This window comes from Trichogramma pretiosum, unplaced genomic scaffold (genome assembly GCF_000599845.2).
Source record: "Trichogramma pretiosum strain Unisexual culture from Peru unplaced genomic scaffold, Tpre_2.0 scaffold1, whole genome shotgun sequence".
Lineage (NCBI taxonomy): Eukaryota > Metazoa > Arthropoda > Insecta > Hymenoptera > Trichogrammatidae > Trichogramma > Trichogramma pretiosum.
This window is the reverse complement of record NW_019641703.1, coordinates 4,979,435-4,999,798: the sequence shown is the minus strand read 5'-3', so window position 1 is coordinate 4,999,798 and position 20,364 is coordinate 4,979,435. Positions and strand designations below refer to the sequence as shown.

The 20,364-nt window shown below is 41.5% G+C and overlaps 3 protein-coding genes across 5 annotated transcripts; 1 reads left to right on the top strand and 2 right to left on the bottom strand.

The window, feature by feature from the left end:
* Window positions 1-1,065: 1,065 nt before the first annotated feature.
* LOC106653650 lies at window positions 1,066-9,481 on the bottom strand. The gene is made up of 16 exons (XM_023462862.1): window positions 9,185-9,481; window positions 8,713-9,105; window positions 8,419-8,620; window positions 8,166-8,342; window positions 8,060-8,100; window positions 7,064-7,178; window positions 6,733-6,982; window positions 4,884-5,304; window positions 4,449-4,802; window positions 4,183-4,387; window positions 3,946-4,101; window positions 2,874-3,151; window positions 1,853-2,266; window positions 1,544-1,774; window positions 1,308-1,461; window positions 1,066-1,168 (listed from the first exon to the last, which is right to left on the bottom strand). Exons 1-16 carry the CDS (start codon window positions 9,430-9,432, stop codon window positions 1,118-1,120), a joined length of 3,690 nt encoding a protein of 1,229 aa, XP_023318630.1. The 5' UTR covers window positions 9,433-9,481; the 3' UTR covers window positions 1,066-1,117.
* Window positions 5,527-7,431, bottom strand: LOC106654117 (zinc finger protein OZF-like). The gene is made up of 3 exons (XM_014373832.2): window positions 7,255-7,431; window positions 7,064-7,178; window positions 5,527-6,982 (listed from the first exon to the last, which is right to left on the bottom strand). The coding sequence occupies exons 1-3, from the start codon at window positions 7,287-7,289 to the stop codon at window positions 5,918-5,920; spliced, it is 1,215 nt and encodes a 404-aa protein (XP_014229318.1). The 5' UTR covers window positions 7,290-7,431; the 3' UTR covers window positions 5,527-5,917.
* A 3,852-nt stretch (window positions 9,482-13,333) lies between the features above and the next one.
* On the top strand, window positions 13,334-17,776 carry LOC106656708 (calcium release-activated calcium channel protein 1-like). Of its 3 annotated transcripts, none has more exons than XM_014377826.2 (3): window positions 13,334-14,760; window positions 15,656-16,252; window positions 16,856-17,776. In XM_014377826.2, exons 1-3 carry the CDS (start codon window positions 14,488-14,490, stop codon window positions 17,345-17,347), a joined length of 1,362 nt encoding a protein of 453 aa, XP_014233312.1. In that variant the 5' UTR covers window positions 13,334-14,487; the 3' UTR covers window positions 17,348-17,776. The 3 variants fall into 3 exon arrangements, with proteins under 3 accessions (XP_014233312.1, XP_014233303.1, XP_014233322.1); XM_014377817.2 differs by having other exon boundaries at window positions 15,653-16,252; XM_014377836.2 differs by lacking the exon at window positions 13,334-14,760 and adding an exon at window positions 14,781-14,802.
* Window positions 17,777-20,364: the final 2,588 nt, after the last annotated feature.

Sequence of the window (20,364 nt, the reverse complement as noted above, 5' to 3'; positions counted from 1 at the left end):
AATGCGCATGCATAAAAAAGCCCCAAAGTCTGCACGCCGCTGCTGCATGTCTGGATAAAAACGTCGCCTCTCTTTCTCTGTCTTCGTGTGTAGGTGGCGCGTTTCGTGACGTGCAGCCATATATTATATGTATGTAACGTTCAGGAATCATATTGCGTTCTTCTTCCCTTATAGACACGGCGGGGGCGCGCGGACGACATCATCGCGTGCAGTGTCTAAAAATGTGCACGTTTCCTATCGATCGGACTCATTGATCGGCTCGCCGCTATACGAGTCGGTTTATTTTCGAATGCATCGATGCCTCGGAATGCCGTGCGCCACTTGGCCTGTGCATGCATTGCTCTCGTTTCTATATAGACGGGTGGCGGCGTATTGTTATTTTATTTATCGGTTTTTTTTTATTCATTTTCATTTTCATTTTAAAGATGGGTTTTGCCTTTGTTTATTTCTCGCGTACAATAAGTTAAATGAACGAGCGCGTCGTTCGCACGCAAAAGAGGAAACGCACACTCGCGCGAGAGAGAGGAGATAAGCTCATGACTGGCGGGCGCGGGTATTTTTGGGATGACAATCGGCGGGCGGACGAACGAAAGGCGGAAGCGCTTTTAAAGAGCGTTTATTCACAATTATGACTAATCGAGCGCCCGCGGACTTATTCAGTAATTCCAATCGAATATGTGTATCGATCGGTGCGTCGTCGTCGTCGTCGTCGGGCGAAAATCGGCGAAGCGTAATTTTTGGACCTTTCTCAATTTAATTATATCGGTACGCTTTATACGTTGTATCTGAAACGAGGGAACGATGGGGCATCGATTTTCTTCGAGCTGTTTTCCAATTGGCTGGTTCATTTGGAATTATTGGTGGCATTGATCCAGTTGAAAATACATTATGTGCCATACGGCGCGAAATACCTATTTTTACGGAAACAGACAGTACGAAACTCTGCGTCTATATCTTATCAGCTTTGCTATATAGTTCGTGCTGTTTCCTCGTAGTTTATATTTATCTTTTATTATTATTATTATTTTTTTTTTCTTTTTTTCATTACATATTTTGGGTTTTAAACGACGTAAGATGCAACCATATCTATTCTTCTTCGACTGCGGAGATCTCACGCTTAGGTAGTCTGTTGAAGCAGATTGAATACCGAATAGGACGTTCTCAAAATCTGCGAACAAGCAACGTACAATTCATTACGTTCCGACCAATTATAATCTCTCTCTCTCGTTCCATCTCAGTCTTCCTCTATTAATCGAGATTGCGAGCAATCAATCCTCTCTCGTTTACAATATGCGACGACGACTTACTCGGCAGTAGGAATCGATGGACAGCGTAACGAGGAAACTGCTCGTAAACACGATCGGCCTGCGCACGAGCATCATAAACGTAACCAGCATTTTTCTCTCGTCGATCGGCATTTTCGGCCAGTTCACCTGGTACAGGGCGTTCCTCACGCTGATGCTCTGATGCGCGCCCGCGACGACGACGACGACGACGACGATGATATAATTTATAATTATTAACAATTCGTTGCGTCACGCGCGTTAAAATGGACTCTATATTATATACCTGCAACATCACCTCGTTGCCGTACCAGCAGAACAAAAAGATCTGATAGAGCATGCAGGACACGTAGAGCGACAGCGACATGAACTGCACGCTACCCATTCGCATTTTCGACAGCAGATAGACCGAGGAGCACAGCACGAGCGAGCTTATGGCGAACTGCACGAACAGCGTGACGTTGAACGTTCGGTTGAGCTTGCGGCAGAACCTGCGACATTACTATGGTTATTCGAAATTTTTGGTTTTTTATTTTTCGTATCGATACGACTACTACTACTACTACTACTCGGTTATTTTTCGATGATGCTCGAAAGTCTCGACGATCAGGCGTCTCGATGACGACGCGCCATCGCCACCGCCGCCGCCGTCTCTTTCATCCGACTCGCGGGCCCCGAGACTCGCCAGGCGCAGCTTGAGCAGCTCCAGCTGCGAGCAGGCCTGTATCATCAGTCCGCAGACGAGGGTCTCGTTGGCGATCTGCAGATTGGCCGCGCCGCAGTGCGCCACCGTCTGGTGGGCGAAGGTGAGCCAGTAGCCGGCCAGGCTGGCCCCGGCGTCGTACGGCATCCAGGCCTTGAAGGGCAGCGCTCGGCTGGCCGCGCCGAAGAACGTGCGCAGAGTTATCAGCGTGCAGGTGGTCTCGGTCAGGCCGCCGTAGCACAGCGCGACGAATCTATATATAACGTGCGCGCGATCGATTCTCGTGACGAAAAATATTTAATGATCATGCACTCCGGGATACAATTATCGCGATAAAAAATTTTCGTTGAAATTTTGTCGATTTTCGAATGCTTTTATTTTCGACAATTTTGATCGTATCGAGACGAGTTTTCGTATGGTTTGGGTCAATATCGAGGTTACTACTAGTATTTGAGCCCGACACTAAAAATTATTGAAAAAAAAATCGATTTTTTAAACGTGTACCTGGGCTGCACAGTCATTCGTTTATGCAAATCAAACATTTACCATCACAAAGTACTTTTTCGACTATAATAAATTTAAAAAAATCGTAGAGAACTCTGTTTTTTGCTAAGGCAATATCTTAAAATTTTTCTTGGAAAATTTAGTGTCTTTTTTTTGGTGAGTTAAAAATTGAGCGATTTCGCTAAATAACGCCGCTTCGACGGTGTCGATGAGACAGTTCAAGAATTTTGCACCATGTATGGCTTTGAACTATAATAAAATTTCCAAGAAAACTATAAAAATCGTCTCGATACGATCGAAATCGACGTAAATAAAAGCATTTGACAATCGATAAAATTTCAATCAAAATTTTTGTCGCGATCATTTTGTTACTTAGTACGTACTTGGCTCTCGAGTGAAATTTTTCCTGTAACTCGAGCTCTCGATCGTCCCGAGCCTTGCAACGATCGGCCGCCAGTATGGCCAACAGATCCAGAATGTCGCCGCGAAAGTACAGGATGTTGGTCATTTTGCAGCACACGTTGAGCATCGACAGGAGCATGAAGCAGCTGCCCGTCAAGCTCTCGAAACTCTCGGCGGTGATCGCGATGTCGATCAGGTGGCTGAGCGTGAACGACCAGATCAGCACGAACATGAGGCCCGAGTACAGATCGTAGGCCGTCTTGGCCAGCGGAGATTTCAGCGAGACGGGCCGCCAAAATCCGCACACGGTCAAGATGCCAAAGGGTATGGGGAGCATTTTGCGTGTATGATAGAGGTGTTTTATTACTTCGCGAGAGCAAAAACTTCTCTTTGTACTTACTTGTTCTACATTGTAATATTTTTCGCGAGTTTTAAAATGTATTCGTAATAGGGATCTATTCGAGCGGAGAGTTATTACCTAATTAAAGATAACTGAATAAGTGGAGGGTGAAAAGAATAATAGCCCCGCTGACAATTAAAGTGCATTAATGGCGAAACTACCCTCATTACGTCTGCATACGTCCACTTGGCAAAATGAGGTTTCGCAAAGTCATAACTCTTTGCGTCGATTCAGAATAAAGAACGAAATTTTCTCGCTAAAACGATCTGCTGGATAAAAACTGTTTATTCAACGATAAAAACATACTCGACGGAATCTCAGTGCTCGAACGAACGAATCAATAAATCCGTCAATTTATCGAGAAAAAAAATATTAACCAGTGCAATCGTTGAGTAATACTTTGTGTCGTCGCTATACATCGATTTCGTAAGAGTTAAATAATATTATAAACACGATAAGAGGACGTAATCTCAATAACGTCGTGCTGCGGGTATTACTGCATGAAATTGTATGCCGAATAAGCGGCTTTTAATATCTGCAAATAAAAAAAAAATATATATGTTTATGTATCGATTCGGAATTTCGTAATCGAACGTTGCGGAACTTTCTCATAATGTCGTGTATCGCGCGTCTGTGATCGAGATGAAATATACCTTTGCGAACGAAACGGTCGACAAAGTGAAAATGCGAGTGGTTTTTAATTCCAACGGCTTCTGCGATCTCAATTGAATCAACTGAAGGCTCTTCTGTATTTTCGTATCTAGCTTAGTCCAATCCATGGCAAATACGGCGTCGGTTATCTCTAAACTCTAACGATTTCAAAGAAATACGAATTGAAATCATTATTTGAAAATCGTATTTGTTTTAATCAAGTTTTTTGTTCTCCTTACTTTCAGAGACACAGAATTTCCGTACCAGCAGTAAACGAATATCTGAACGAGTATACAGCTCAAGTACAAGAGCAGCGATATAAAATCTGGACTGAAGAGGGACATGCCTGACAACAGATAAACGCTCGAGCAAATTACCATCACCGATATGAAAAATTCGGCAGATAACGAGATCGAAAAGACATCGCCCACGTCTTCGGCAAACCTGAGAAACCAAATAAATTCATCATTAATCGACAGCATCGACGCATGTATACGTATCGTACTTCAATATCGAGTTATGGTGAACCACGGCGGACTTCAATGATTCGTAATCGCCGCCGCTATCGTTGACGGCGATCGCTCCGAGGCGACACTTGAGAATCTCGAATTGAGAGCAAATCTGTATCATCAGACCCATTACGAGGGTGTCGTTGGCCACGTGCAGCAGCGCCGTGGCGCAGTTGGCCAGCAGCTGGTGGGCGTAAGTCAGCGCGTAGACGTTCGCGGAGCCGGAATAATTGTACGGATGCCAGGCCGGAAAGGGCAGACTGCGCCGGGGCAGGTCGACGACGAGAGACTGCAGCGTTATCATCGTCACGCTAGATTGAACCATGAGCAGATACAAGTGCGTGTTCGATCTGCGACAAGAAGAAATTCGTTTCGTCGTCTTTCTTGGCTCACTCGAATGAAAAATTTGATCGTATCATGCAGTGGCTTACTTCGCTTTTGCGTCGTGGTCCCGTTGAATCGCGGCCTCGTTCTCGTTCGTTTGAGCCAGCGGCTCGCGCACGAGTCGATCCATCAGCTTCAGTATGCCAGTCCTGCGCGACAGTATGTTGGCGAGTTTGAAGACGCCGTTCACGATCGACAGCGCCATGAACAGATTCATCGTGAGAGTTCTCACGTCGTCGATGGTCATTATGAGAAGCATCTCCGACACGGCGAACATGCAAACCATACCGACCATGACGATCGTGTAGACGCTGTAGATGTTCGTCGCGACTCTCGATCGCCATCGATTCGGCCTCCAAAATCCGAGGATTTCGAGTATTAAAAACGACGATCCCAAGAGTTTCATGATTTTCGTGAAAATGAGAATTAGTATATTATTCCAACGGTATTCTACTTTTCCAATGACAACTTATTGTTTCGAGTGTTCGGACGTATTTTATAATGACATGTTTGCAGAATGATCGATTTTATGGATGACGAATAATTACTAGTGTCATCTTGCGTATTATAGAATGAAACGACGATTCTCGTGCGACAAAAGGGTAAATTATATTTTAGTTACTGATAATTTACATATTATATTGAAAGAAAGGTTGGTGTATCAACGTATAGGAAAATAGAAGATTAATCGTAGAGCAGACAAAATAATTTATTAATATTTTAAAGATGATCCTTGAAATGTTTTTTTAAAAAAAGGGAGAACATAACATAGATTTACGCTATGAAGTAAAACGTTTTGAAGCGACCAAGTTCCCATACATAAAGTTTGCAGAATTTTAGGCGTGTAAAGAGCGTGGAAAGTTACAAATATTACAATTAAATTGACATAAACCTAAAGGTTGATTAACTTTATACTATTAATATTAATAAGATAATATTAAAGAAACTTATAATATTTGTTGTAAATGAAAATATTTAAATTAATTTTTGGAACATTTTTATGGAATTTCATAAGTTTATCAAGTTTAAATTCTTGCAAGGATGATCACTCATGAGTGATGCACCACACCTATGTGGAATTTCAGGTAGCTTTCACGTTCATATTTTTTGTCGCACGTATCACATGAACCTTGATGATGTGAAGTTTCAGATTACCCGTTCGTTTGAAAATCTTTCCGCACATATCACATGTATGTGTGACGCCATTGTGTACCACATCTGTGTGCGTTTTGAGACTACTTTTTGCGGTAAATGAGTTGCCGCATTTATCGCATGTGTGTTTGACGCCATAATGCGATGATTTCACGTGCCTTTTTAAATAGCTCTTTTTTGTAAACGTCTTCCCGCATGTATCACACGAGTGAACGATACCTCGATGCGCCGATTGATCATGCTTGTTTAAATGACCCTTACATTTAAACGTCTTTCCATATATTTCACACGCGTAGTTAATACCATTGTGCATCGCGTCCATGTGGATCTCGATGTGTATTTTGAGATAATATTTTTGGGAAAATGACTTTTCACAAATATCACAGGTATATCTGATACCATTGTGTACCGTATCTACATGCCTTTTGAGAAGAGCTTTTTGTGAAAACAATTTTTCACAAGTGTCACATTTATATCTGATACCATTGTGCATCCCATCAATATGGATTCGAAGTGTGTGTTTTTTCGTGAATGTCCTCGCGCATATTCGGCATGTATGCGGGACACCATTGTGCGTCACTTCGATGTGGCTTTTGAGATACCCCTTGCGTGAGAATGTATTTTTGCAAATATTAGATGAGTGGGTTGTACCATTATGTACCGTACGCGTATGTACTTTGACTCTATGGTCGTTATTTAATTTATTTGTAATTTTTCTTTTTTTCTCTTGTTCAACCAATTCACACCCGAAATTCACATTGGATTCTTCTACAGCGTCACCAAAAAATTCCTTTTTCAATTCCTTTGAAGTTTCTATTTTAACTATGTTTTGAGTTTTGCAACCATCGACATCTTTTACATGACTTAAAGAATAATCTTCAATTTTCTTAATTGCTGATGAATTCATTTTGGGCTTTACATCTTCACATTCAAAAACTATTTTCATATTGTCTTCAAGTTCACGTTCATAATTTTTGTCACATTTATGAAAGGTCTGTCAAAATAATCAATGAATGTGAAAATTTGCATAAAAATACAACTAAAATACCAGTTACATTCAATTATTAACACTTACTAAATTTTCTGGTGGAAATGCTAAGGGTTGAAAGTTTTTCAGATCGGGTTTCTCGTCCATCGTTCCAGAATCATTTTCATTAAGCGCGGCCGCATCGCTAGGCTCCTCTTTCACTCTGAAATAACCCCAAATTAGCCCAAGTATTTTGATGTAATATTATTATCCTTTAATTATTATAAAATAAAAGTTACCTGATAGCACAATTAAATAAACCACTGGAATCCATTTTTCTTACATGGAATTTTGTGATAACTTTAGATAACTCATCAATCGTGTACGAAAAGACTGGCGAAGACTGCTCTGCTCTGCTCGCTGTATTTTGGAAAACTGCCTTCTAAACAAGGAGTATACTTACGAACCTATGCTCGACCAGCTTCGTAGCTCAGTCCCGCACTACGTAACGTACAGCGCAAAACACCTTGCCGGACAAACACGGAGGTCATGCACGCGACGCACGACGTAAACAACGAATCTTGCACCGCTCTCCATCTTCGCTGTATTAGCTTTATAATTTCATGTTATGAAATTGCAAAGTTATTCAATGTAAACGAAGCAAAAGTAAGTCATTGTAATTATTTTATATTTAACGAATGAACAATGAACATTTTTTTTATCAATGATAAACTATTACAAAAAATTGGGAAATTAAAAAATGATTCTACAGTGCACGAGCGCATGATAAAAAAAGAAGGTGTTCATTAATTCATGATTTTTCTTTTATCTTAAAATTGGAAGTAAGCTGATGCATTAAAATGAATGCGTAAATGGGCCCAATGATGAATTATTGAAAATAGTCAGAGAATTTTGATCTTCAAAACTCGACTAGATAGTGTACTTAATTGTAATATGTAACTAGTAAATGATTGATAAATTAAAATGTTTTAGTTTCAAACATATACTACATACTCTTTTACAATTATTTATAAGTCTAAAAAGTCTAAAAAAAAGTTCACGAATAAAGATTTTTAACGTAAACTTTTGTTGAAAATTATTTACACCGTGAGTACGTTGTACACGGAGTAAGACGATTTACAAATCTGAAATAAAAAACACGCATTAATCATACTTCGATCTTTTCAGGACAGTCATAGGAACAATATTATCGATCATAAAAACCACGAACACTGGTGAATGCCAAATTCGAAAGGGTAATCACGTGTCCAGCGCTCAAAACAATGGGTTTGGTTGTGCGCAGGGCTATCATCAGAAGAAATTTATGCCCCTGAGGTGTCAGCGATCTCCAATCAATGAGAAAAATCTTATTGCCCAAATCGCTGTTCTGCAAATTGAGTAACAAAAAAAATGAAACGCAATAACGTAATGTATAACCATTTAATATGATAAATGAAACATACCCTTATAGTGATTTCATTTCCGTACCAGGTGTAGATGAATATTTGCAAGAGCATGCAGAGAATGTACAAAAAAATGGTGAGGAAATCTTTGAAGTTCTTGGTCAGGGCCAAACTTAAGGTCGTCACGCACAGAACAAATATGCTCGCGATGAACTGCGACAGAATGATGAAGAAGAAGATGTCGTTGAATAATTGGGTCAGTCTGCGAATCGACGTGAAGAAAAAAAAACCGGAAAAAATCAAGAATTGAGTTTCCGCCGACAACACGTTGACGCGCGCTCGCTCGCAGCTCACTCGTAAAGGCGCAAATGATTCTTCACCAGCTTGACGATGAGCCGCTTCTCGCGCAGCCGTAGCTGCTCCTCGTCGGCGCCCTCGGCCCGGAACTCGTTCAGCGCGTCGGGCAGTCGCTTGAAGCGCTCCTCGATCATCTCGAACTGGGCGCATATCATCGCCATGAAGCCCATCATGAGGGTCTCGATGGCGCCGTTGGTCGTCGCGGCGATCGTCACGGCCCAGCTCTGGTGCAGATAGCTCAGATAGTACTTCCAGTTCGTGTCGATGACGTAGGGCCTCCAGCCGCGGTAGGCCAGCACACGGGCCTCCACCGGGTTTATAAAGAACGGCATGTAAACGACCATTACCACCGAGGTCGTGTAGAGGCAGAACAATCGTCTCGAATTTGCGCTGATTTTGTACATAGTTCAAGTATAGAAGTGAGGATTTTTTTAATACGATCTGGACGATTGATTGCTTTTTACTTTACCAGGACTGATCGTCGGTTTTCTTCTGTATGGCCTCTTCTAGGGGCGTCGAAGGCGCGCAAATCTCGTCCTCGAACAGGTCCATGAAATCAAGGATTCTCTTGCGCCTGAAGATCATAGTCAGGATCTTTTGCGACACGTTGACGATATTGACCAGCTGGACCATGTTTTCCGAAATCTGTTGGACGTTTTCCGCCACCCAAACGATGTCCAAAATTTCCGAAATCATAAACAAATAGTACACGATCATCTGGATAATGGTGTAGAAGCTGTAAAGCGTGATAATCCATCGGCTGTCCCAAGAACGGGGCCGCCAAGTTCCATTGGCGCTCAATATGCCGAACGAGTACGTGCGCATTTTTCTAATATTTCGTTCGCGCGACAACGAAAACTAATGCTCTTTTCGACGAAGTATTATTTTTTAGCGAGTGCTTATTTAACTGTAAAACTAGCGCACCGCGCGCAGCACCCCTTTTAGAATCGGCAATTTTTTTTACACGATAATTATTTGTTTATAAAGTCAACTTGCTTATTAAATTGCTTATAAACTCTACGAGGCATGTAATGAGAGCTTTGATCTGCGTAATTTTTTTCTTTTTAATTATCGTTTGCGACACAAAATTACTACCATTCTAACGTTTTTCTACTTTTTTTGTTGTTATTGTCGTTCAACTATATATTCTCATTCGTATATCGTTTCAGAATCATCGGTTTCGATCAAAACATGCATCGTAATAACTCAAAACATCATCGAAGTTACAGGTCAAGACTCTCAATAAACTATCCGATTCTTGTGATTGCGCTAATGAATGATCAATCGCGCATACACGTGAATAGTCGCGTATATAGTATATCAAATCATAAATGTCATGTTGACTAGGAGTGTAATTATAAACATCTCCGAGAGCGATAATAGACCGACGCGCACCTGATTTTCCTCGAAATATTACGCTAATAACAAAAACGACTTTGGCGACGACAACGCGCGACCTAATAGGCGCACAATTTATAATAATTATTTTTCCCGTTTTTAAAAAAATTACAATGTATATATTGGATACGAGCTGAAGATCTCTTGTCGAGATTAGGAGCTATGTGCGACTCGCGAGCACGAGCGGTATATAACAATTCGATGAGCATCGCATAATACACGAGGAGAAAAATAAATAAATATCATTTTGGTAGACTCGCGCGCGGTCGCGTTTGCGGCAGCGGTGGCGGCGGCGACGACGACGAACAATGCGACACTTCATCAAAATTAGTGTCATACACTCTCATAACAGAGATAATTCACGTACGTACTGTTCTCGCACGAGCGAAGAGTAATCATAGATATGTATGAACGTGTATGTGTACACGCGGTTGCGCAATTAATGTGTAGCAGATCGTGTGTGTATGCGCCATAGATAGATCATAAAAAGAGTCGCCGCCGCCGCCGCTGCCGCCTCTGCTGCTGAAAAGCATCGAGCAGATAACGGAAAAGAGTTATAAAAACTAAATCTCCTCTTGGTGTTACCTGCGGCAACGCGTAGTATGCGTCTATGTGTGTAATTTGATGATACGAGACAAATATTTGCTTCGCGAGATCGCGCGAACGCCAAATGCATGCAGCGTTATAAAATTGTGCGCGTATAGCTACGCGCGAATCCGTTGTGTCACCTTTCGGGCGACGAATTGTATACGTATATAGTATATTAATGCCGTCGTTTCGAGAACAATTTTTCAAACTAAAGATTTATCGTTACTAATTGCGACTCGCGCTCGGTTTTTAGTGCTTTTATATACGCGTCGTCGTGGTCGTCGTTATGCACGCGAGCGTGCAAGAGAAAAGAGACTCGCGCATTAAGCACATCCGCTTGAAAACAATTCCATCCCCTTTGGTCTGTGTTTACATTACAGAAAAAAAGAAGAAAAAGAGAAAAATGTATATTATATTTATAAACATGCCTGAAGATGACTAAGCGCGAATGCCTCGGTGTGCTAATAGCGATAAAATCCCCATCATTCACTCTCTGCTGTGCTTTATATGTATACTCCGATCCCGATCACTGCTCTCTGTATATAACGAGAAGAAAATCTCGACTTATTATAAACTCCGGCTCTTCGCGCTAAGCTCGTACACATACGCGCAGGATGGGTATAGCTATAAGCCATAAATCTCTAATTTTTTTTCTTCTTTCGACGCGCGCGCGCTCGCTCGCTCGCGCGCACGTGCAAATCCGCTTCCTTGAATGCTGTATAGAACGTATATTCTTCTGTTCCGGATTTATTTGTTTGCAACGATGATTATATTATGCGCGCTTAGAAAATCATTGAGTTACTTGTACTGATTTTTCTTTCGACGCGTTGCACGTACGTGCGAGGGTGAAGCTCTAACTTTTCAGCAGCAAAATGATTGTTCTCGATGTATTTACGACGTGCGATATATCATCGATGAAGAATCGATTTCGAGAATACTTTTTGATTTTGTTGCAGTGCTTCATTGCAGTGCGCAGCTTTGAGTCATAAGCTCTCGCGAGATGTGCTTTGACATTAAAATGCATAATGCTCTTCTCGTAAACTGTCAGGCGTTTTTGTTTGCTTTAATGCCTTCGCTGAAAAAACTTCTGTAACAGACGTTGTCGAGTTCGCTCATTTTTCATTTCTTTCAATTTATGCGGACGGTATAAGCGACTCTCATTGTTCAAACTTATGATTTACCGTGGCTACGAAAATATACTCTCGCGGTGATTGTTAATTGTCGTCCTTCCACAGCTGAAAGCCTCCGATCGTTGTGATAATGCGATTATAATAATGTATGTCGCATTTATTTCGACGAGGCTACGCCCGAACTCGGACGATAAATAAACGGTTTGCGCGTGGTCCAGGAAAAATGACAGGCTCACCGGTCTCTCTCTCTCTCTCTCTCTCTCGTCGCCTCCGGGGTTTTTTCGCACTCGATACGCAAATATCGTCGCGGCGTCGATCACGTGCCACCGCGCCGCCGCTGCAGTTGCAACGGATTGTCTTTTTCGAAGGCGACGACGAAGAATGCCGCGCAAAATCGATATTATTTTTACCACAATAGAGAAGAAACTCTTGTGCGCGCCGTGCAGGAAAAATATTTGTACAACCGCGAGGATGAATAATGGATGAGGATAAGGTTGCGGCATCGCGATCGTTTCGATGATTTTTATTTTTTTTCTTTACTTTTGCATTTTCGCTAGAAAAATCGTTAGGTAATGGCGGCGCGTAGCTTTTTCATTACTACGGCTCGCTCGGCGCTTTGTTGACTTTTCTTGAATGAAAATATCGTGACAGAACGATCCACGATAGTAATTTTTTTTCACATTGTTTTTATCATTCGGAGCTCTAAGAAAGCTTCTCGAAAAATATGTATCTCTCTCGCTCGCGTTGCTATATTCGTCTTCAATGAAAATAATGCGACACTATGATCAACGCGATAGTAATTCTTTTTCTCAAAAATCACAATCTTCTTATTATCTAGAGCTTTAAAAAAGCTTCGCGAAAAATATCTATCTCTCTCACTCGCAAGTCCATATTATTTTCAGTGAAAATAATGCGACAGTAAGTTCTACACGATAGTAATCTTTTTTCAACCAAAACCACATTGTTTTTATCATCTATAGAGCTCTAAAAAAGCTTCTCGATAAAAATATCTATCTCTCTCTCTCGCTCGCGCGGCTCTATATTCGTGTGCCCATCGAAACATAATTAAGATAATATTTGCTCTCGACTGTCAAATAGGCGATTGGCGCGTGAATATAATAATAAAGAAGCTGCCGCTGCAGCCGCCGCACGGTGTGTCGTGCCATGCACGATGCGCTCATAACTCATTACGTTTCACGAATCGTGTGTTTGTGTTTGTGTGTGTGTGTGTGTGCGTTTGCGCGCGACACGATGCGACTACTCTAGCTCCAGCAGCAACAGCAGCCACAAACCTGTGCACCGACACATGTATAACACATACCGATCTGCACGCGATCTAGAAGTAATAAGTGTGTACGTGTACGTGTATGCATATAAGTATATATATATACGCAGCGGGAAATACGAGTTTCTAGCGCTTTTTTTTCCAACGTACATATCGGTAGTATGTACCGCGATCGAGCAGCAGCAGCAACAGTTGCAGCGGCAGCGGTGGCGGTGCATGCAGTGCTTGGAGCTCACTCTCTCTCTCTCTCTCGTCGTCGCACAGATGTGTGTGCTTGCGCGTTGCGCGCGATTCGTGGCTCCAGTCATCCTGCGACTTTCGACGACGTACGTACGTATACGTGTCGCAAGCGTGCAGTAGCGTATTGTTATTTATCAATCTCTCCGGCCAAAAAAGCGCGCGAGATCGGAGAGCAGCCCAAAAGAATTCCCGTTATATACGTACTTGAGAAAAGCTCGCGAGTGAAATTGTGCCCGTCGAAAAAAGCGCCCACGCACATGCCTCGTCGTCGTCGTCGTCGTCGTCGTTGTTGTTTATGTTGTCGTGGCGTATTATGCGCCACTTAAAATGCCACGGCTAAATTCGTGAGTCAATGAGTAAGCCTATAAGCTCGTATACGCGACCGCGCCGAGCTGCTACCGGTCAACGCGCATCGCGCGTCGTGCATAATCAATCGATGGTTGCTTGCGCGCACCGAATCTTATGTATGCAGTAAACAAGTGCGCGCGTGTTTGCGTATGGAATAAAATGAGCAGTGGCAGTAATAACAGTGAAAAATCTCAACGAGATGAACTCATCGACTTCGTTGTCGGGAAATCATTATCATCGACGTCGACTTCGTTGCGAGCAAGAATTCGACGAATTTCAATATGCAAGAGCAGTGAGCAGCAGCAATAAGCTGTATTATCGTTTTGTTTATTATTGCGACGAGACGATTGAGCACAGCGATCGATATAATGCGTAATATTTTACGTTAAACCCGTAAAATTGTACGAGATATATAATTTTTTTAGAAATCGATAGCGAGTGCCGAGCGTGTAGTGTAGCGCCTGCTGCTGCACGTGTGCGCGCATCGCGGTCAAGATTTATTATCGATAGTGCGTCTTGCCGTTTACCACCTGTTATTATCGACTGGAGTGCGTGCGGTGCCGTGTGTACGATTCGAAGGTCGGCTTTCTGCATTGAGAATCAAAGAAGAAAAAAAAAGAGTCGCGTACGCGCGCGTGTGTGATTATAAAATTTGGTACTGTGTATCAATTGGTCGCAAGTGGACGAGATTCGTGACACCGTTGTTTGTGTTTCGTGCAAAATTTTTTTTAATGCGGGCTTCGTCGCCGCTATGCTGCCGTCTGCGCTATTCAAATTGACAAAATGACGAGCAATAATAATAACGCGCCGACGAGCACGGAAGCGGCGCATCAGAATAACAATAATAATCTCGCCAAAAGCAAAGAGGCGTTGGACGTTGAGACGGCTACGATCAAGACGACTACGACGACGAACGATCAGCAACAGCATCAGCAGCAGCATCTGCACAAGCTTCAAAATAATCAAAACGCCAGTAAGGCGAGATCCATCAACAAGGGTACGCAATCGGATGGCTCGCACTGGAGATTGGCCGCAACAGCAGCCGCTGCTTATCACGTGAGGCACAGCTCAATTACACCTCTTGACTTTTTTCCCTTTGTCAGTCTGTTTTCTTTTTCTTTCTCTTTCATTCTTTGGCTTCTCGTGATAGAATTCGCAGTACGGCATCTCTTTCATGAATTATAAAACTTTGTGTAGAGTTTTTTCCCCGTTCGTCTTTGATTGTCGATTAATCTCTGTCTTTGAACTTGCGAGATCTTGTATCGATTAATCCTAATATTTAGCCAATTCGACGTCGAAAAATTCATTTGCAAGTCGAGCGAGCAATTAGCACTGGTCTCGCTCGCAATTATCGATGCACAAGGTGCTAAAAACTATCGATTAAGTCTCACTATGTAGTTGTTTCTTTTTTTTTTCCTGTAATTTTTTTACAAACTCTTTTAAATACTAGTTTCGCGTCGTTAAATCGGTACATAAATTCCGTTTATACGAAATAAACCTTCGGCCGATCTCGACGATCGGTATACATACATCGAAAGAATAACCGAACGCTCGAAGGATCGTCAATGACATTTATCATAAAAGTTTAATAACAATGCACCCAGAAATAAGTGGAAAAAGCCCATCTCGCGAAGAAGCCTTGAGAGAATTTTTGCGAGAGTATGATTTGCGGCGCGATATTTGCATGTTATAAATAAACGCGCGCGCGCGCTCGATGCGTGCATTAGTGCGTGCGTGTCTTTGTTTATATATACGCGAGAATCGCGCGCGGCGCCGGGGGCTCGCGATCAGCGATTAAAAATACAATAACTCGTTCATTCATGAAAAATTTCTCTTTCTCCCGTTGTTTGCATAAACACTCGTGTACGAGTATAATATCGATCGATGTCTCGTTGTCATATCCGCATCGCGTTTACATGTGTTTTTTTTTTTTTTTTTATTGCAACAGCAGCATCGCACGAGGCCGCTATCCTTGTCGCAACAACTGACGCGCGCCAGCGTAGCCGATCTCAGCCATCAACAGCAGCAGCACCATCAAAATTCCTACTATCATCATCCGAATCAACAGCAGCAGCAGCTTCACACGGGCTCGAGCGGCTCGCCCACGAGCGGTCTCAGCCTGTCGACGAGCCAGAGCGAGATGGTCCTGTCGGCGGCGTCGATCAGGCCTCGCCTGGCCAACGGCGGCCTGCTGCCCGCGAGCACCTCGCACCTGCTGCTCGGCAACAATTACAGCAACAATCGCCACACGAGCATCGACATGATGAGGATCCATCCGATACCGTCCTTCGTGAATCTCAATGGCGGTCTTGGCGGTGGTGCTGGCGGTAATAATCCAGCCGGCGGTGGGTCGTATTCCTCGTGCGGCGGCTGCTGCTGCTGTTGCGGAAGCAACAACGCGTCCGGCCAGCAACAGCAGCAGCAGATGATGATACCGCTGCACGAGCAGGACGGACCCGAGAGCCTGTCCTGGAGGAGGCTGCACATGTGCCGGGCCAAGCTCAAAGCCACGGCCACGACGTCCGAGCTGCTCAGCGGCTTCGCCATGGTAAGGGACCGAAACAGTCGTACGCAGAGAGCTCGAAATTGCCGTCGTCGTCTCATTACAAGCAGCAGCACGCGACTCGCGAACGAAAAATCCGCGGTTTCGAGCATATTATGACGATAATGTCGCGCGCGCCCGCGCGTCTACCTCCCGAATTACGTAAATAATGTATGCATCATCTGGACACACGTACAAACATACACACACGCGCGCGCGCACGGATTATGCATATGCAATGCGGACGCGACGTTGCGCTGCTATCGCGTAGACTCGAATACGTTAAAGCCGAACACACGAGCACACGCGCGACACGCGAAGCATGAAAGTGCAATATCCTATCACGTTGTATTCATGCCTACTACGCGAATATATGTACGAGCTACAGCTGAAGAAAAAATAAAATGAAAAATTTTACGTTAGATTTCGTCACAGCGCGTCAATTGCGTTATTAGATAATCCTTGTCGCGCGCGCAAAAAAATGTGCACCTATTATACGAACGTCGTCGACGGATGTCCGATTTTATCAACTGTCCCTCGCACTTGAATCTGCTTCGAGTGCCATATATGTACTTATTTTATTTTACAATGTATATTATAATATTACAGGTCGCGATGGTCGAGCTGCAGATCAACGAGCCCACCGCCGTGCCCGAGTGGCTCTTCGTCATGTTCGCCGTCTGCACCACCGTCCTCGTGAGCGTGCACATATTCGCCCTCATGATCAGCACCTATCTGCTGCCCAACGTCGAGGCCATCTCCAAGCTGCAGGTGTCGCGACTCGTCAACGAGTCGCCGCACGAGCGTATGCGCGGCTTCATCGAGCTCGCCTGGGCCTTCTCCACGGTCCTCGGGCTGTTTCTCTTTCTCGTCGAGGTCGCCATACTGTGCTGGGTCAAGTTCTGGGACTACTCGTTCACCGCGGCCACCGCGAGCACGGTCATCGTCATACCCGTGCTCGTCGTGTTCATCGCCTTCGCCGTGCACTTCTATCACTCGCTCGTCGTTTACAAGTGCGAGGCGTCCGTGAGCGACATGAAGGAGCTCGAGAAGATCAAGAGGGATTTGGACAACGCGTCGATCGGCAACAGTCGAGTCTGACGCGCGCGGATGTTATGATGCATCATTATTATTATTATTATTATTATTATTATTATTATTATTACTTCTTCGTTTTTTTTTACGCTCGCTTGATTACTTAGGTCAATGCGTGATAATTATCATTATTATTTCTTTTTTATGTACCAACGCGCATAAATAAGTGAAAATTTTTTTATACGTTATGCGCTTCTGCGTGTACGCGAGCAGTAAATATATTTTATAACGATGCGCGTTTCGCTAGAGATAGCTCCAAGTGTACAGGTAGTTTTTATGATTTTTTTTCTGCTACGATGATTACTGTAAAAATTTTGCGACTACGAGTGGTGCCACGACGCACGTACTGCTACTGCTACTACTCTTCGTTGTTAACTTATCAGAAAAAAGTGAGCATCAGCGTGAAAGTAAATTATGTACAACGCGCAGAGGCTCGAAGAATAAATTGCGAAGAGACAGCGTGTAGTCGCTTATATATTTTATTTGTTACGAAGAGGTAGTGAAATGAATAGAGAACGCTAGTTTATTTCGAATTTCAAACCCGTATCTCAATGCCAGCGTATGTCATTATCGCGCCGGCATACCGAGAAAACGAGTAAATTTGTTTATTTGTTTTTTTTCTCTTTTATTTTCATCAATTTTTCTGCTTCATGTTTATTATTACATATAAAAATGTACAGGGCTGTGTACAACATGCAAGTCCGTAATTGCAGCGATACAAGCATTAAAGGTGCTTTTTTATAAATTAGTCATTAATATATATTGTTTTTTTTCTGTCTTCGTTTAATTAATTTCTCGATTTTTCTTCTACTTATGATAACGAACATAATCTTCTTTTCTCTCTTAAAAAACCTGTTTCTTTTCAATTTTCGAGCATAATTGATTCTCGTATTTTTATCACAGGTCATGAGCTGTAATAAAACGTGTGATTTTTTGCCGTGATTTGTACTTGAAATTATAAAAAAATGCAGAAAGAAACTTGAATGAAAATATTACTCTTCAATATAAATTTAAAACAAAATTTAATTTTTATGCTGTAACATTTTTAACAATTTCACCAAGTTTTTATTTATTCAACCTCATTGAATATACACTTTTTGCACATGTAATTTGAAATCACAAGCCTTTTTATACAAAAGAATTTCTCACAAGTCTGATTAAGTTTTTTCGTTTTTACATTAGAATTACGAATAACCGTCGCAATTTATCTATAGTTTATGAACTTGTGTATAAATTGAAAGAAATTACAATCGTTTGTATGCATGGATTAAAATTTTAAAATTAAAACGCAGTATAAATCAATTAATTTTTTTATCGTCTCATTTATATCCTATAATATTGTAAAACATGCTCTTTTGGTAAACAAATAGTCAATCGTGCTATGAGCAGCTCTTTGTACAAAAGCATTAACTAGATTTCCAGTTACATTTTCACAATCATATTCTTGAATTTTTTTTCACATTCACGCTCACATACATTATATGTATAATAAAAATCACGCGATGAAAAAGGTCAGTATTTACAACTTAAAACTACGAATAAAGTAAAATTGTATAAGTTTCTTTTGTTTTAAATATGTGTAAGTGTAATCTACTTTTTTAAACGACGAGATGTGTTACGTGAGTGCCATGATCGATAAATGTATACATTCAATTATACGAATGGCATTGCATGAAAGTGTGATTAATATATAATGTATTCGCACACGTATATGATGCAAGGGGTGGTTTTTTTTATACTCATGATCACTTTTCGGTAGAACTTTTTGAACTAAAATTTATGAACACAGAATTGAAAATATGGTGTACGCTCGAGTAATACAACTGGCAGTATCGAAAATAATAAAATCTTCCACGTTCATTGTTAATATACATTGTAATATATGTACATGAATTGTTTTTTGAATAATCCCCTTCATGCAAAATACCACAAGTCTTCCATTCGATTTTACATTAGAGTTAATATGTATATAACACAAACGATTATTACATTACACACATTACACAGAGAAATGAACGATAACGCACAGGCGGGCGTCTCTCAATTACTTGTGCTATGGACGGGAAATTATAAAAGAGGGAAGAAGTGGTTTACTTAACCGAAGCACAATAGAACGTAAACACACATTTAAATATATAGCAATCGAAGTACAATTACAACTGCTGTTCCATATCATTTTCCGTAGATAGCAGTTAATAGAGAGCTCTATATATCCATTTTTTTTACATCGGAATTGTTAGTGTTTTGTTACATCGATTTTTGTATAAAATTGTTCTCTGCATAATTTAAAGCTATTTGCAGTTATACAGATCCTTGTTTGCAGATGTGTGCAGTTTTATACAATCTACTTATCATTCAACCTAATCCAAAAACTGCTCGTGTTCACGTTGTTTTTCTGTTCAGATGATGTATCCATTCACATAAATGTACTACGGCTGTATGACTGCATGCGCTTTATACTAGTTTGTGATCGACAAAAATGAAAAAAAAACTGTATAAACGTATGTTTATGGTTTTTTGTCTTTACTTGAAAAACAAATGTGGAAAACCTTGAGAATGATTCTTTATATGGTTTTATCAGTTTTTCAATAGAAATGATTGCACATTGTAGCCGATTAAATCACCCATTTCAATCGATACCATTTACCTACCATCTAAAAAAGATCTATATTATACAAGACATCAAATGAATAATATTAGCATCACTTTGGATTAGTATTTATGTACTATACTCATTTAATCCTAGTAGCAATATTCTATACAAAAATATTTTTAATAAATAACTCATGCATGAACATAATTTTAATCAATATATTTCTGAATCAGAAATTTATTTCCTTTATAAGAACAATATGTGTAGACATTTTATGCTTGCAAATTTTATGAATAGCGACATTTTTTATTTGTTCTTTCAGTCTTGTTCTTTAATTAAATAAAAATTAGTCTTAGAGGATTCTTTATTCGGAGCTAATGCTTCGAAACAACGCATCCTTTGATCTTAATTAAAAGTTCTCAAAAACGCT

Coding starts and splice junctions, on each gene's coding strand:
- LOC106654117 (XM_014373832.2), bottom strand. CDS start 7,289: ATGGATTCCAGTGGTTTATTTAATTGTGCTATCAG. Junction 7,179..7,254: donor TTATTTAATTGTGCTATCAG/GTAACTTTTATT, acceptor GGGTTATTTCAG/AGTGAAAGAGGAGCCTAGCG. Junction 6,983..7,063: donor CATTTCCACCAGAAAATTTA/GTAAGTGTTAAT, acceptor TTATTTTGACAG/ACCTTTCATAAATGTGACAA.
- LOC106653650 (XM_023462862.1), bottom strand. CDS start 9,432: ATGATCGTGTACTATTTGTTTATGATTTCGGAAATTTTGGACATCGTT. Junction 8,101..8,165: donor TTCGTGGTTTTTATGATCGA/TAATATTGTTCC, acceptor TTTTTATTTCAG/ATTTGTAAATCGTCTTACTC. Junction 7,179..8,059: donor GTGTACAACGTACTCACGGT/GTAAATAATTTT, acceptor GGGTTATTTCAG/AGTGAAAGAGGAGCCTAGCG.
- LOC106656708 (XM_014377817.2), top strand. CDS start 14,488: ATGACGAGCAATAATAATAACGCGCCGACGAGCACGGAAGCGGCGCAT. Junction 14,761..15,652: donor CAGCAGCCGCTGCTTATCAC/GTGAGGCACAGC, acceptor TTATTGCAACAG/CAGCATCGCACGAGGCCGCT. Junction 16,253..16,855: donor TGCTCAGCGGCTTCGCCATG/GTAAGGGACCGA, acceptor ATAATATTACAG/GTCGCGATGGTCGAGCTGCA.